Source organism: Crinia signifera, chromosome 9 (genome assembly GCF_055691185.1).
Source record: "Crinia signifera chromosome 9, ASM5569118v1, whole genome shotgun sequence".
Taxonomy (NCBI): domain Eukaryota; kingdom Metazoa; phylum Chordata; class Amphibia; order Anura; family Myobatrachidae; genus Crinia; species Crinia signifera.
In genome coordinates this window covers 17244056-17259860 of record NC_139225.1, presented here as the reverse complement: position 1 = coordinate 17259860, position 15805 = coordinate 17244056, and the positions used below count along the sequence as shown (strand labels likewise).

General features: G+C 47.1%; 2 protein-coding genes across 8 annotated transcripts in view; one reads left to right on the top strand and one right to left on the bottom strand.

The window, feature by feature from the left end:
- Positions 1 to 562: 562 nt before the first annotated feature.
- CXXC1 (CXXC finger protein 1) lies at positions 563 to 10978 on the bottom strand. 5 transcript variants are annotated; one of them, XM_083161210.1, is made up of 14 exons: positions 10823 to 10978; positions 9079 to 9188; positions 8636 to 8736; positions 7832 to 7965; positions 7265 to 7423; positions 6778 to 6933; positions 5376 to 5483; positions 5073 to 5257; positions 3533 to 3740; positions 3337 to 3447; positions 2969 to 3018; positions 2727 to 2823; positions 2477 to 2629; positions 563 to 2247 (listed from the first exon to the last, which is right to left on the bottom strand). In XM_083161210.1, exons 1-14 carry the CDS (start codon positions 10823 to 10825, stop codon positions 2101 to 2103), a joined length of 1722 nt encoding a protein of 573 aa, XP_083017336.1. In that variant the 5' UTR covers positions 10826 to 10978; the 3' UTR covers positions 563 to 2100. The 5 variants fall into 5 exon arrangements, with proteins under 5 accessions (XP_083017336.1, XP_083017338.1, XP_083017337.1 ...); XM_083161212.1 differs by having other exon boundaries at positions 7277 to 7423; XM_083161211.1 differs by having other exon boundaries at positions 7265 to 7420.
- Positions 10894 to 15805, top strand: part of LOC146037218 (myoD family inhibitor-like) — a 23658-nt gene continuing 18746 nt past the window's right edge. For 2 of the 3 annotated variants that reach the window (XM_083161215.1, XM_083161217.1), the window contains exon 1: positions 10899 to 11020. In XM_083161215.1, coding sequence (XP_083017341.1) covers positions 11019 to 11020 — 2 coding nt within the window. In that variant the 5' untranslated portion in view covers positions 10899 to 11018. Of the gene's footprint in view, positions 11021 to 15805 lie in introns of all 3 variants that reach the window. The other variant, XM_083161216.1, reaches the window with a different exon arrangement.

Here is a 15805-nt window from a genome sequence, read left to right as displayed (position 1 = left end):
GTGCTGTGGTCACTCATTCAGTTGTGACCCTCGGCAGCTAGTTTCAATGATAGAAGTGACTCCATGTACAGCCCCACACTGGGTTTTGGGCATATAAACAGACAACAGGTCAGGCCCCATCCCTACGCTGCGTCCTAAGGAATATATTACTGCCACTCAGGTTAAAATAATTAATATTTATTTGCCACCTGCTTCATGGAACTTTTGCTTGCGCCTTTATTTTCCTCTCCGATCCACATTAAGCAGGACTCCTGCTAATGGGATTCTTCAGGCTTCTGTATAGCGGATTATGCCCAGGGTACAACAGCCAGTCCCATCTGGAACTTGGTAAAATTGTGAAGAGTTTGTATGTTTTCCCCAACATTGCATGGGATTCCCCAAAGTGCTTCAGTTTCCTCCAACACCCCCAAAAAACATACTGGCAGGTCAATTGGCTTCTGACGAAATGAATATGTTGTTTGTAATACAAAAAAAGGAGTTCAGACGGTAAAACATGCTGTGCTCAATACAGGACCCCCTGCCCCGACTTCATGTTTCAGAAAAAAACAAAATATACAGTATATTTTAGGAAATAAAAATCAATTTTTATTGACGAAAGATGGCGAAATACGGAGAACATTGTTGGCCGTGGAAAGACGCAACCAGAAACTCCTCTACAAACCTGGGGTAAATGCAGCAGGATTCCTAATCACCAGCGAGCAACTTAGATCCGTTAGGATATTTACAGATGTAAAATATATATTGTATTATAACCTCGTGGTGTCCTGGAGAGGCCACCAAAGAAATACTTCCCTGGACTCTAAAACAAAACTAGGTCCCAAATGACAGCTGAGCAGTTTCACAATGTAACAGTGAACATATGCCAAGGACACAATAATACAGGTTTAATGCCACCTTACATTAAAAAGCCATTTATGCACAGGAATGTGCCAATACGCCAATCTCTGATAGATTAAACCTTCCACACGTGGGTTTCATTTCCCAATGTCACGCTACAACCATCCTATACTACCAAGATCACTGTAGGGGTAAACTTCAGCAACTTTTACGCAGTTTGAATTTATTTGAATTATTTTTAAGTTCATTGTAATATCTTTCATCTTTCCAGCAACCATCTGCGCATTTCAGCAAAAGTGGACATCCAAGCGCAGTCATTTTCTTTGCACGGCAAACACGAAACGCCACTGTGTATTCTCCTTAATGCAATTCCCAAGGTACAGAAGAGCAGTGTTACAGGACAGTGCATCAAACAAAGGAGTAAGTTCATCCTAGCACCCTGCATCTTTCAAATCCTGTGCAGTACCTCTTCCATGCCTGTGGTGTCGCTCTCTGCTGTGGTGCTCCTCCTAGCACCTCCTAGACTGGTCTGTGTAACGTGCTGAAATAAGACCAGACTCTGCTAGAGGCACGACACCAAAGAGCGACACCCCAGGCAAAGAAGTGGAACTGCACAAGTTTCAAAAAGGTGCAGGGTTCTAGAATGAACACTTGAATACTATAAAGACTTGGATGAAATACATAGAATTCAACCAGCAAAAATTATAGATGCATGGGGGCAAATGTATTAGATGAAAGTTGCGTGAAGATGGGGTTCTCTTTAAGTGTGTGATGTAGTTCCAAGCCACCAAGAATCCTGTGGATCTACAAAAGGCTGGAAGCACTGGGAATTGTAGTTCCACTAAAGCTTCCCATCTAAGGGTGCATTTGGCACCTGGAGGAACCGAACCAAAACGGCCCGGCCTCTTGCTGGGGCGGGGAATAGGGGAGGAAGGACCAAGGCATCCTGGGAGCTAAAGCTTTATCTCTTTGATGTTCGATCCACTCCAATCACTTACACCCCAAGTCCAAATACTGTACACTCAAATTAGCACGGTCTTAATTTAAAAGGGTCAATCACAAAACTAATGAGGATTTAAGTTATGGGATGTTCACATACTTATTCTCTGGGAGGATTAAAATAAAAACAAAATCTGAATTCTATTTACAGTCGACACAAATCATGTAAAAAATATCGAACAAACATTGGTTTAATACAAAGCCTTTTCCCTGTGTAGGCAATACAAAACAAGAGTCCCCTCCCCCCCCCCCCCATCCCGAGGGTCAGCGTTCCGTGTGCGTGCGCAGGTCCGTGGTGACTGGATCGTGCTGGATGGTCTGGTGCAACATGAGAGCCAAGAGCCCCGCACGGTTGGTCATGGCCATGCGGACATTGCGTTCTTGTTCAAAGAGTTCATCGAGTTTGTACCACTGCAAGGACAGAACACAAGAAATGTCAAAGAGAATGGACGATTTGGCTCAAGGACGCAGAAGATAAATATAAGCGACAAAAGAAATAGTACAAAAAAAAGAAAGAGCAGACAAATCCTAAAACAAGAACGTCAAGAAGGGAGGAAGGTTTAAGCCCAGGAACACAGCTTGGAAACCAAGAGTAGACAATATACAGAAGAGCCAATGGCAGACACACAATTACACATACCACGCGAACACGCTCCAGGTCAACCTCGGCGCGGCGCAGCTTTTCCCAACAGTAATGACGGTTGCACTTTCTCTTTGGTACCCGGCAGAATTCTCCCGTCGGGTCAAAGACGTCCTTCACTATGGGGCACCCGCACACTTCGTCCGCTGGCACCTGGTGTCCCGAAACACAATTAAAGTCAACAAACCGAACCTGGATTCTCGATGTGACCAATCTGGTAAACTAGATCCATCAAGAGTGGAAACCTCACCTTGGGGTCTCGGGAATGCTCAGGGCAGAGAACCTGAAGTCGCTTGCAGTACGTTTTACTCTGAGGATTGTACACATCACAGAAGAGGCGAGTAGCACTGGAAAGAGTTGAAAAAATTATTGAATAGTACCGTGCAGCACAAAGAAGACAGAATGCAGTATGATGGTAGGGTGGAAAGGTGCGATAAAAGCAGTAGACACAGTGTGGAAGAGAACCAAACAGTCAGGTTGTACACTACCTACCCTTCGATTCTGGTTGGGTACATGGAGCCAAAGGAGGTCTGACTTTCATACTGGGAGAAAGCAAGAAAAGAAGCAACGATAAAGAGAATCACTACTTGGCAAAATAAGGCACAAGACGCAATGTATCCGCCTAACTAGGTCTGCTTCCCCCTCCTGGGACTCAAAGCACCATAGAGTACACAGATTTAAAGGGGCATATTTAAGGTGGGCGAGTTCATCTGTGAAAACGATTGTCTAGGCAGCACTCATTACAAAGACAAAGCCTCTGGTTTCATCTTGGTGCAACAATTAAACTAAATTCTATTCTACGCATCCCCGATGCTACATCACTGGTAGCAGAATGCTGCCTGCAGAACAGAATTACTGACCTTGGCGTAGCAGCGCTCCATGTGTCTAAGGGCTACTTTGGGGTTGACTGGGTGGCCGCAAGACACACAGAAAATCTGAAGGTCTGTGTCATCGCTGTCCCCGTCGTTGGTCTGGAAGAAATATGGATAAGTGTGAGCACTGTCTTGTGTCAACACCCCACCGATAACCCACCGCCTGCCCAGGACTGCTCATTACCTCTTCATCCTCTCTGATGTGCTGCTGTTTGGCTTTGCTGATTAAGGCCTCCAGCTCGTGGAAGCGACGTTCCATCTCCTGCAGCTTGGTGCGGGCCTGCTGCTGCTCTCTGCGGATCCGTTCCAGCAGCTTCTTGCCTTGTTCCTCAGCCACACACGGGCTCTGCTGCCACTGCTGTATGCGCTGGGGGAGGATCTCATAGATCCGGCTGTAGCGAATAGAGAGACAGAGTGTGTCCTTAGTGGAATTGCATTTGTGCAGCCTTTACTAAATACATATCTGTCTTTCTAGCTTTCTGCTTTGCAGCCATGTACTTGCATAACCTGCTGAGTGATCGGCATTGGCTACAATTATATCCAATGAGCAGCTTTTTTGCTGTACCCCATGGCGACAGAAAAAAACATCTCTACATGATTATATAAAAATACTTTAAAAACACTGAATGATATTCATTGCTAAGTTCCCCTGAGTAATAGATGCAGGAAGGCAAAAACCAGACAATATATTAAAATAAACCAAAAAGGCTTCATAGATAAGGTGCATACACACTGGGCGGCTGTCCAATCGATTTTCTCGAAGGTGGACAACTTTCCATAGCAGGATACTGGGGAAAGCCATCCACCACCGCCGCTCATCTGCTGGTAATGATGAGCGCCAGCGGGCGCCGATGATGCGGGAGCGCGGATCAGCGCTCATTGCTGCCCCCTACACAATGGGTAAATTTTGAGCTGAGAGCAGCTGTAACGGTAAAAGCGAGATGCTTTCAGCTCAAAATCACCCAGTGTGTATGGGCCAGTGATCTGTTCATGCAGCTTAATTTGACTATAGTCAATGACTGCACATACGAAGTCGGGGCCCGGTGACATTACTGAACAATATTTTAAATGACACCGTTCAGTGTGTATGCAGTCTGTAACTTTCGGCCAGGAGTTCTTGGAAACCATGGACAATAATGCTCATCGAGCGCATCGTCTAGTGTGTGCCCAGATAAATTGTTGCAAATTGAAAATTCATAAAACGTTTTAATAAAAAAAAAACCATAAAGGGCTAGTCTTTATTTGATCACCCTGCTCCTTGAAAAATCCTTGCAGTTCCTCCTTCCTGCCTGGAGTGTCGCTCTCTGCTGTGGTGTTTCTAAAACAGTCTGGTTTGTGTCTCAACATTGAGTTACAAACCAGACTGTTCTTGAAGTAGCACAGCAGACAGCGACACCCCAGGCAGGAAGGAGGAACTACAAGGGGTTTACATGGAGCAGGGTGCTAGAATGAACACTAAAAGGGCTTTACTAATGATCAATCACTCTCATATTTGTCCACAGTGGGGGTCACAAATGCCAAGTGAACTTATAGTTGACAAAATGGCTGCCTCCAACGTGTATAGGCTACAAGTACACAGGAAAAATACAGGAACACGTTTGATGGAGAACTTTGCAAGTTATTCTTCGATATCTTATCGATATTGATTGATACTGTTAAGTCAACGGTCAGATAATGTATCCAGAGCACCTAGGAAGAGAACGGCTTAGTTATACTGAACTTACTTAGCGGCGAGTTTCATGCCACAGTCATCCGAACAGTACTTAGAGTTTGCCCTGGCGGGCTGCACACAGTTGGGCCCAAGACACTGACGCAAGGAGGAGAAATCTCTGCTTTCGAAGCGCTCGGAATGCTTTGCTTTGTCCTTGTGTCTCTGCTTTTGTTTGTGTCTCTTGTACTTATCGTCCTTCTAAATGATAAAAAGTGAGAAATCTCTCAGCGCACTGCATAGAGAGCGTGCAGGCACTACGCTGGGGTCTGTTGTGCCATTACAATTCTCAAATTATTGGGACGAAATCTTAAATTACCTTTTTTTCTGACTTCTTCTCACGCCTCTTGACATGCTTGACTTTGACAGCTCTTTTCCTCAGGACAGATTCGAGAAATGGCGTGTCGTCTGTGTCACTGAGCCAAGGCTAAAGAAATAAAAGTAAGGTCACCACAATGCTGGGCCTTCAAGAACCGGTCTCTGGTCACCACAATACTGGGCCTACAAGAACCTCTCTCTGGTCACCACTATGCTGGACCTACAAGAACCTCTCTCTGGTCACCACAATGCTGGGCCTACAAGAACCTCTCTCTGGTCACCACTATGCTGGGCCTACAAGAACCTCTCTCTGGTCACCACTATGCTGGACCTACAAGAACCTCTCTCTGGTCACCACAATGCTGGGCCTATTAAAACTGGTCTCTGGTCACCACAATGCTGGGTCTACAAGAACCTCTCTCTGGTCACCACAATGCTGTGCCTACAAGAACCTCTCTCTGGTCAAAACAATGCTGTGCCTACAAGAACCTCTCTCTGGTCACCACAATGCTGTGCCTACAAGAACCTCTCTCTGGTCACCACAATGCTGTGCCTACAAGAACCTCTCTCTGGTCACCACAATGCTGTGCCTACAAGAACCTCTCTCTGGTCACCACAATGCTGTGCCTACAAGAACCTCTCTCTGGTCACCACAATGCTGGGCCTACAAGAACCTCTCTCTGGTCACCACTATGCTGGGCCTACAAGAACCTCTCTGGTCACAACAATGATGGGCCTACAAGAACCTCTCTCTAGTCACCACAATACTGGGCCTACAAGAACCTCCATCTGGTCACCACAATGCTGTCCCTATAAGAACCTCTCTCTGGTCACCAGAATACTGGCCCTACAAGAACCTCTCTCTGGTCACCACAATGCTGGGGTAACAAGACCTTCCCTCTGGTTACCACAATGCTGACTTGCAAGAACCTTCCTCTGGTCACCACGATGCTGCCTTACAAAACCTCTCTCCTGCCACCACAATGCTGGGCCTACAAAAACCTCCCTCTGGTCAACATAATACCGGGCATACAAGAAATTCCCTATGACCACCACAATGCCGGGCCTACAACAACCCCCTTCTGGGTCACCATAATGCTGGACCTACGACCTCCTCCCTCTGGTCACCACAATAATGGGCCTACAGGAATCTCTTTCAGGTGACCCCATTGCTGGACCTATACCAGCCTCTCTCTTAACACCATAATGCTGGTCCTACCATAACTTAATTCTGTTTACCATAGGTCTAGACCTATATGGACCTCCATCTGGTTATCACAATTCTAAACCTACAAGAAGTCCCACTGGTACCACAATCCTGTACGTATAAGAACCTCCCTCTAATTACCACAATGACGAACCACCTAGAAGAACTCCCTGTGGTTCCGATAAAGATCATTTACCAGGTTGTGATCATCAAAGGCTCCTCCGGCACAAAGCGCCTGATACAGTTCTGGATCTAGAGGAAGGTCATCATCAGACAGAGACTCGGTCAGGCTGGGCGGTTCTGGCGTGTCTCTATACATGGAGTGTTCATCGTCTTTCACTCGCAGCATTTTCTGAGGAACAAAAAACACCCGAAGCTGTGAGAAGCTCTAATGCCAGACCGGTCTCTTCTTATACTACATGACATTAGGGGTAATACGATTGGCTTACATTCCTCAAAGGTGCCAAAATTACTAGACTTCCGGGGCTTACTGCACCTTTGAGCAATGTTAGTAAATACCACCGACTGTTCCAAGGAAGGAACACAGGGGGAAAGTTACTTTTATAGCAGTGCACCGCCACCCAAAGAGCAGGAAAGGTTGATGACCAAGAGACAAAGGTAATTGGAGAAAGGAGATGGCCACAGCAGCACAGAAAATAAAGCTCAGAAAATAAATCTCTTACTCTTGCTCTCACTTGACATTGACGTAAGCGACACTTTTGACGAATCTTGTTGGGACCCCCAAACTTCTTCATGTCTCTGCAAAAATCACACTGACCACAGTCCTCGGTACGGCTGCATGATTCGCACTCCCCACACATGCGGGCAGACCTTTTAATCTGCTGTTGAAATAACAGTCACAGATCGTTCCCAATTTCCCTACATAAACGCACACTAATATCGTCTACTCTCCAAGCTGCCCAGTACACCTGTCGCCGTCCCACAAGGGAGGGAGGGGCATGAACCTATTTTCACGACAGTGTATTACAATCACATCCCTCTTAACCGGTGACATCACTGAGGGACACCGCCATATTCTCCATAATACAGGGTCCGGCCTGCGATGCATCTGCCTCCGCTGCGTATAGGCGACAGGTGTACTTCACACATCCAAGGTGTTAGTAAATTCCCACATCCCGCCGCGGTAAACCATTCATAACACGCATGTACTACAACAGAGAGACACCTGGAATGAAACAACACATTAGGTGACGGGGCCGCGCTCTGTCCTAGGTTTCCTGGCCTCTTACTTTGCTGCTACTGCTGGTACTGTTCCTTCTCCTGTCGCTCCTCAGACTCTCCTCGTTCTCATCTCTCTCCGGATCTCTCTCCCTGTCCTTGGACTTCTTGTGCCGGTATTTGATCTCCAGATGGGGGTGTTTCTCTAAATGAGACAGTGAAACGGACGTTGCTGCACTGCACCGAGTCGCCTATTGTCATCCCTAAAATCTACTCACGTTTCCATAATGATATATATGGTTTCATACATGCTTATACAGGTTCCTGCTTCTCTTTAAAACCTGCTTTCCACCCACAATCTGCTCACGAGCAGGGCCCTCCACCCTTTTGGTTCTCACCGTGCACTAACCTTGTCTTCAGTGGAATCAGAGTCATTGGCTCTGATCCTTTCTGCACACTCTCCCAGGGCTATGGGCCATTTGTCTGCTATTGGTATTAATGGTCACTCCCACAGGGAGAAATGTATCAAAAGTGGGAAAGTTGCCCATAGCAAGCATTCCGTTTCTGTCATTTTAGTCTATGCCAGATGATAGCCAGAAACTGATACCTATGAGAAAGTTTTCCGCTTTAGCTCACTCAAAGGTTTAATACATATCCCCCTTATTGTATAACTGTCTCACTGTTTGATTTTTGTACCATTTAAATCTTTTTATATTAAACCGTGTTTTAATACCATAAGGCACTATGGACACTTGGTGGCGCCATACAAACAAGAGTTAGTCACATGCAGCAGGTACTCTATACACTTCTGTACTCATTCACTGTTCCATTTGCCTATCCGCTCCCTGACCCTCCCACAGCGCTGCGGTCATTACCTCGGCACTGCATGCAGTACCACTCCCGGATAGCCTTCGCCATTTTCTCGGTGATGTTAATGCAGTCGCCATGGAACCATTCGTTGCAGTGGTCGCATCCTCTGTGCAGACATAAAACAAATGACATTAAGTAAATGTGTGATCCATTTACAGGGTGATAATGGTGTTAGTGCACTCAGAGAAACATATGAGCATAGTTATATGGTTCATTAGTACATGCACTGCATGACGTGGTGAATAATGGTTGCAGCTTTCTTCTCCATTACATGAATAAATAAAAGGATTCTGGCATGTGCATTCTTATCAGCCGCACCACACAGACCATACACAATCACAAACCATCTGCCATCTGTAACAGAAAGTCTGTCCAACAACCAAACAGAATGAACAGAAAGTTGCACACTGTATCAACGCACTGTTTAAGCAGAACATAATGGACTTACATCATGAAGCAGTTGATATCCGGCTTGCGGCACACGCAGTACACGGGAGCGTTCTCTCCATTCTCTGTATCGCCCAATCCGACCAAGTCAGGATCAGAAAACTCACTCTCCTGTGAACCAGCAGGGATAGCATCTCATGTTATCACATAAATATCACAGTCCTGGTAAGATACTTCACGCCACATAGTGCACAGGAAAGGACACCATGCTAGGTTGCGATCTCCAGAACAGTAATTCTATTGTAGCAGGATATTGGTGATTGCACAAGGTATGTTCTAATATAAACAAGTATAATATTAGCACAAAACATTAATACAGAGGTCTTCCATTATCAGAAGGCAAGTCCTGTCTTTAACAGATACCAATCAGGCGGTTTCTCTCCAAACTACACACAGGAGAATAAGTTAACTGGGACCAGGGACCACTACAGACAGGTGACCAGGGATCTGTGCTTGCTCCATACGGGTGATCAGGGCTCTGTGCCAGATACAGGTGGGTGACCAGGGCTAGGTGACTGCTATATACGGGTGACCGGGGCTCTTTGTCGGGTACATATAGATGACTGGAGCGCCGACATGGGTACACATGGGTGACTGGCCTCTGTGATGGGTACAATCGGGTGACTGGGCTATGTGATGGATACATATGGGTAAATGGACTCTGTGATGTTTACATACGGGTGACTGAGGCTCCGTGACGGGCACCTACTGGTGACTGGGGCTCTGTGATGTTTACATAAAGGTGACTGAGGCTCCGTAACGGGTACATTAGGGTGACTGGGGCTACGTAACGGGTACATTAGGGTGACTGGGGCTACGTAACGGGTACATTAGGGTGACTGGGGCTACGTAACGGGTACATTAGGGTGACTGGGGCTACGTAACAGATACTTTAGGGTGACTGGGGCTACGTAACGGGTACATACAGGTGACTGGGGCTCCGTGACGGATACATACAGGTGACTGGGGCTCCGTGACGGGTACATACAGGTGACTGGGGCTTCGTGACCAGCATGAATGGGTGACTGGGCTATGCGACGGGTAAAAACGGGTGACTAGGGCTCCGTGACGGGGGCTCCGTGACGGGTACATACGGGTGACTGGGGCTCCGTGACGGGTACATACGGGTGACTGGGGCTCCGTGACGGGTACATACGGGTGACTGGGGCTCTGTGACAGGTACATACGGGTGACTGGGGCTCCTTGACGGGTGCATACGGGTTCCGTGACGGGCGCATACGGGTGACTGGGCTATGTGACAAGTACATACAGGTGACTGGGACTCCATGACGAGTACATACGGGTGACTGGGATATACAGGTGACTGGGGCTCTGAGACGAGTACATACCGGTGACAGGGGCTCTGTGACGAGTACATACCAGTGACTGGGGCTCTGTGACGATACATACAGGTGACTGGGCTCTGTGATCGGCACATACGGGTTGCTGGGATATGTGATGGGTACATTATGGTGACTGGGCACTGTGATCTATACACACGGGAGACTGGGGCTCTCTGACGGGTACATACGGGTGACTGGGGCTCTCTGACGGGTACATACGGGTGAAGGGCTCTGTGATGGGTACATACGGGCGACTGAGTCGCCCTTTGTCCCTGAGAGCCGCTGACTGCGGTAAGCACAGGCAGGACATGTGACATATATGTAACCAGGGGCACATACATGATTGCGGCGGCCTCGGTGCCTCACACATACACACACACTCCGGTATTGTTATTATCTTACCATCTCGGCCGTTTCCGGTCTTCTGTCTTCGCTCTCCGTGACCCCGGGCAGACTTCCGGTTCCGAGTCACATCATGGACGTCACGTCCGGCGACCTGCCGCTGCTGATGGAGAACGGGGAGAACTACCGTATACCATGTAATACACACGCAGCTCCCCTGTAGCAGCAGCAGTACATAGGGCAATACCAGACAGAGATGTATGTATTTACCCATAGAGGAATGTAGAGGGGGTAGAGAATATAGGGGGACATATATAGCTTAGCATATACAGGTGAACGCATATAGGGGTACATATATAGAAAGAACACCTACAGTATAGGGGGACATACTGTATATAGAGGGAACACGGTTAGGGGGCATATATAGAGAGGGAAGATGTATAGAGGAGCACATACAGGTAAACACAGAGGTTAACATAACATAGATGCTAAATTGTAGTGGGCTAAAGGACCTTCCACGCCCAGGGGGAGGAGCAAGGCCAGGAGGCTTGCTCCTTCACTCACCACCCACCACTGGTTGCCTTTAGTAACCAGGTGGCGAGCGAAGCGAGCCCGGGAGGGTCTGTTTGGGACCCTTCTTCCGACCTTGCTCCTCCTCTCTCCACCCCCTCTACTCCCAAGTGACGTGAGGAGGTCCTTTACTCCACTACAATTTAGACCTAACCGGTTAACATATACATATGGAGTCAGCCTCCTCGGGTGCCCCAGCGCATCATGGCGACCGGTTTGGCGCATCACTTTTGTAGCGCACTCCGTTGATGCATGCCATACAATAGCCATGAAATACATATTGCCACCGCTGGGTGGAAAATGCTTCACCAATCCATACCTCCTAACAGTCCCTCTTTCCGCAGGAAATTCACGGTTTTTGGGGATGCTCCCACGTCCCGCCTGGGGCCACCAGTGTCCGGTGGCGAGGGGTAGGGCAGTTAGGAGTCCCCCAGCCTGAAGGGAATAGACGCTATGTGCACAGCATCTATTCAGCGCTGCAGTAGGGCGAAAAACAGGGGCGTGGCCCGAGGACTCATCATCCCGAGAGCCCACGTCATCTTTTCGGGCGCGTACATGGCTGTTTCCAGAATTGCATGTTGGGAGGAATGAGCAATCCAGCGGCAGATGTATATACAGATGGAACCACGCCATTTACCAAAAATGGGATGCACATATGCGTGACACGCTTGCTTGTCTCATTCCCGTGAAAATCATTCCCGTGAAAATCGCTGCAGCTCCAACTGTGGTGTCGTATTTATGTCATTCGTATTTTCCGATGGATCGTTGTTTGTAGGCAGTCATATTTTTTCCGCTCGTATTTAATACGGACTCACGTACATTGGCCCTCATTCATATTCACACGCTCGCATGCGAATTCGCATTTATCTACAGAATGACACCATTGCGCATGCGCAACATACGCAATGCGCATGTGCAAGGTGCCACTAACCTATTCGCAAACACCCTACCGAGCAGCTTTAGCCTTGCTAACGAATGAATGGAAAGTAGGCGTGATGTGGGCGTTTGTATAGGCGTGTCCAGCATAATGAGCAAAACTGGGCGTATACCTGGGCGTACACATGGGCGTTGATTACAAGTGCTGGGGTTGGCTTTGCATGTGTGCAAGAGCGCTTGTACGCCTCAACCTGAAAAACATTTGCAAGGAAAAAGCAGGTTTTAAGTTTAACAGCCCATCCTTTTCCCGGCTCAACATTCCCAACCCCAATCAACATGCACTAAATGGCTAAATAAATCTCACCCGCAGACCATCTACACCCATACATCCCTCCATTTGTTAGCCAATTAACTCACAACAACTTAATGCATACCCACGGCAAACACATTTGTGTAGGGATGAGCGTGCAAACTGTTTACTGTGCGTGCACTATCAATCCACTCCCCTTTTGTTGTATTTGCGAACTAATGATTTTGCAACCGCAATAGGCGTGATTATGTTGGATGCGTGCGTGTGTATTAATCTTGTAAGGATGCTTGCGAATGTGCATGCGAGCGACTGAATCTGAATGAGGGCCATTGTACGTTCAATATGCACGTTGCCACAGTCCGTGGCGTTGTCTTCTTCTGCACTGCTGACAGTGCATCAGGTATGTCACAGCCCCAAATGTGAAAATGTCATGGGTGTCAAAAGCTGCCATGGCTGGGAAAGGCAAGAGAAAGGTTTTTGTGTGCTTAATGGCAGAGGCAGAACTCTGGGAGGCAATGGAGACATCTGCCGCCGGGCTCCTGCTCTCAAGGGGGCACCTCTCCTCCACTGCCAGTTTAAATCCATTAAATAAAAGCCATCAAAATCGCTTTTATGGCTGAGTTCTGAAATATATATATGTGTTCTTCCTCTCTTTCTGTATATACATACAGTATATTATATATAATTCATAACAGACTATATATATTTTGAATAACGTTGTGTGTGTGTGTGTGGAGGGGGGGGGGCACCAATATTCATCTTGCCTCCGGGCAACTGGGACAAACTTACGCCACTGCTTAATGGCCTTTTATAGGCAGCATACTTAAGTGCATCAAACGTACATTACATACATTACGAACGGTGAGCCAGCGTACCACCATTCGCAAGGCGGAATCTGGGTCACTCGCAAGGATGGAATGAACCAGAATAAGCCCCTTAGTTCCTTATATCATGGGGGCCCTGGAATAATGGCCCTTATTCTAGTTCACTCTTAGAGGCAAATTCCTTCTCAAATGGACAAAACCATGTGCACTGCAGGGGGGGGGGGAGATGTAACAGGTGCAGAGAGAATTAGATTTGGGTGGGGGTTTTTCTTCAAAGTGAGATCTATATTGCAGTTTAAAATTAAAGCAGCCAGTATTTACCCTGCACAGAAACAAAATAACTCACCCAAATCTAACTCTCTCTGCACATGTTACATCTGCCCCCCTGCAGTGCACATGGTTTTGTCCATCTGAGCAGGAATTTGCCTCTAAGAGTGAACTAGAATAAGGCCCAATGTCTGCAGTGCAGTCTCTGGGGCTGTCACTATGGAGAGAGGGAGAGCACTATTATATTCTGCTGAAAAATGCACAGAGAACCCTTTCCTGAAGCCCAGAACCTTCACCGCTGAGCAAACAGGAGTAAAACGCTCCGGTACACTGTTAAGGCTACTTTGTAAACCATAACCTTACATAATTGTTCCCACGTAGCATCCTCCAGGGATCCTTTGCAAATGTTAATTGTGCGAGGCAATAACATTAATAATTGACTAAGTAATAACGAGGAGAAGTACTGCAAGCACTCAGCAGTATTCATCACTCGCACTTTTGCTGAGCCGTAATCAATGCTGAGCGTTCTCCCTCCATGCACCACAGGGGGCTCTCACCGGTAACAGCACGTGACGCATTCATAGAATGTGTGAGGGCCAGCTCTAAAGAAGGGTGTGCACTGTACGATATGCCACACCAGCATATCGCCTACATCGCTCAGTGGGTTCACTTAATATGCGCACTGCTGCGGTCACTTGCAACAACGATAGATTTAGGACCTTATTCAGCTCCGTACGCAAGTGCCGCTCCTTCGAGCGGGGACCGATGTTTTTTTATTGAACACACATTTCTGTGCGACCGATGTTTTTTTATTGAACACACATTACTGTGCATGCGCTTGTTGCGTGCGGCCGAGCCGGGTGCACGCAAGCTGTCCCATCACCATATGGGAACGCCTCATGCCAATGAGGCATGACGGACATGCTGGGGGCGGGCTACATCCCCCCAAGCAGACACGCATCTTTAAGGTTGCTCTGAGGCAACCTTACATATGCATGAGCCTTTGCAATCATTCGATGGTTGGCGACCATCGAATGATGGGGGCGGATCCGACCAGGCTGCAAATGGATATTACTGTGTAACATTCATTCGCGTGCCCTGCATGCGATTTTGCCTTGGGAATGGGTGGCGGCCAGCCACCATTTATGAGGCGGGGTTTGGTGGAGTCGCAAGGCTGTTATTTTGCAGCCTTGCAAATCAACAAGAATAACCCCCTTAATGTGCTGCACACCAAACCTAGACATCACTATCAATTATTGCACCTGCACTACAGAGGCTGAACGTGTCTGGCTGTATCAGTGCCCCTGTGTCTTTAGAGTCAGTTGTTGAACTAAACACACCCACATCTGGCTAGCCCCTCCCCCTGTTACCACCTGGAAGTGACCACCGTAATTCTACTACTCCGCGAGCAATTTTGTTCTGTTACTGACATCGCTACCGCTTCAGTGCCTGTTGTACAGCGTGTAAGACAAACTGGATGACAAATTATGTGTCGGACAGATTTGATGTCACCTTCATGCTTGTGTAGAGAAGCAACGATATACTGTACAGTATATTGCATGCGTCCAAACGATTGTTCGGACGTTAGCACGATTGCAGTGTTTGTACGCTTCATTTGGTTGGGGGCTCAAGAAAAAAGTTGGAATGACTGTATCAAAAATACTAGTGGCTTCTTCCCTAAAAACTCCTTTATGGCTCCCCTGGCAGTGTCTGAAGAGTCTGGGAGATGCAATGCCGGACAGCAGGAGATTTATGACTAAAATGGGAGCCTCCTGTAGGATACAGGAGGGTAGGCAACTACGACATACATATATTTTTTTCTTTGAAAATTGAATTTGCAGTTTTGAAAATACAACCAACAACGGATGAGATACAATGATCAATATGCAATAAAAGGTTATTGAAAACAATAAAGAACAGAGGGATAAATACAGCAACACAGCAATATCAGTAAACAATAAAATAACATTAACATGGAAGGAACATGGAGGGGGGAATAAAATAATCATTATTGTTTTACTTCTAAGGTGCCAGAATGTATCCATAGCACCATACAAGGAGAATTACACTATATTATATGAATAAATTGTACAAAATATATATGGAATCAAACAGACGTCACAGGGGCAGAAACCAAACAGTGAAAGAATGATAGCAGGAATTATTAGCGGTATCCGGACTCATGATAGATTGACT

Coding starts and splice junctions, on each gene's coding strand:
- CXXC1 (XM_083161210.1), bottom strand. Junction 5,484..6,777: donor CCTTTGATGATCACAACCTG/GTAAATGATCTT, acceptor TTATTTCTTTAG/CCTTGGCTCAGTGACACAGA. Junction 2,824..2,968: donor TACCCAACCAGAATCGAAGG/GTAGGTAGTGTA, acceptor AACTCTTTCCAG/TGCTACTCGCCTCTTCTGTG.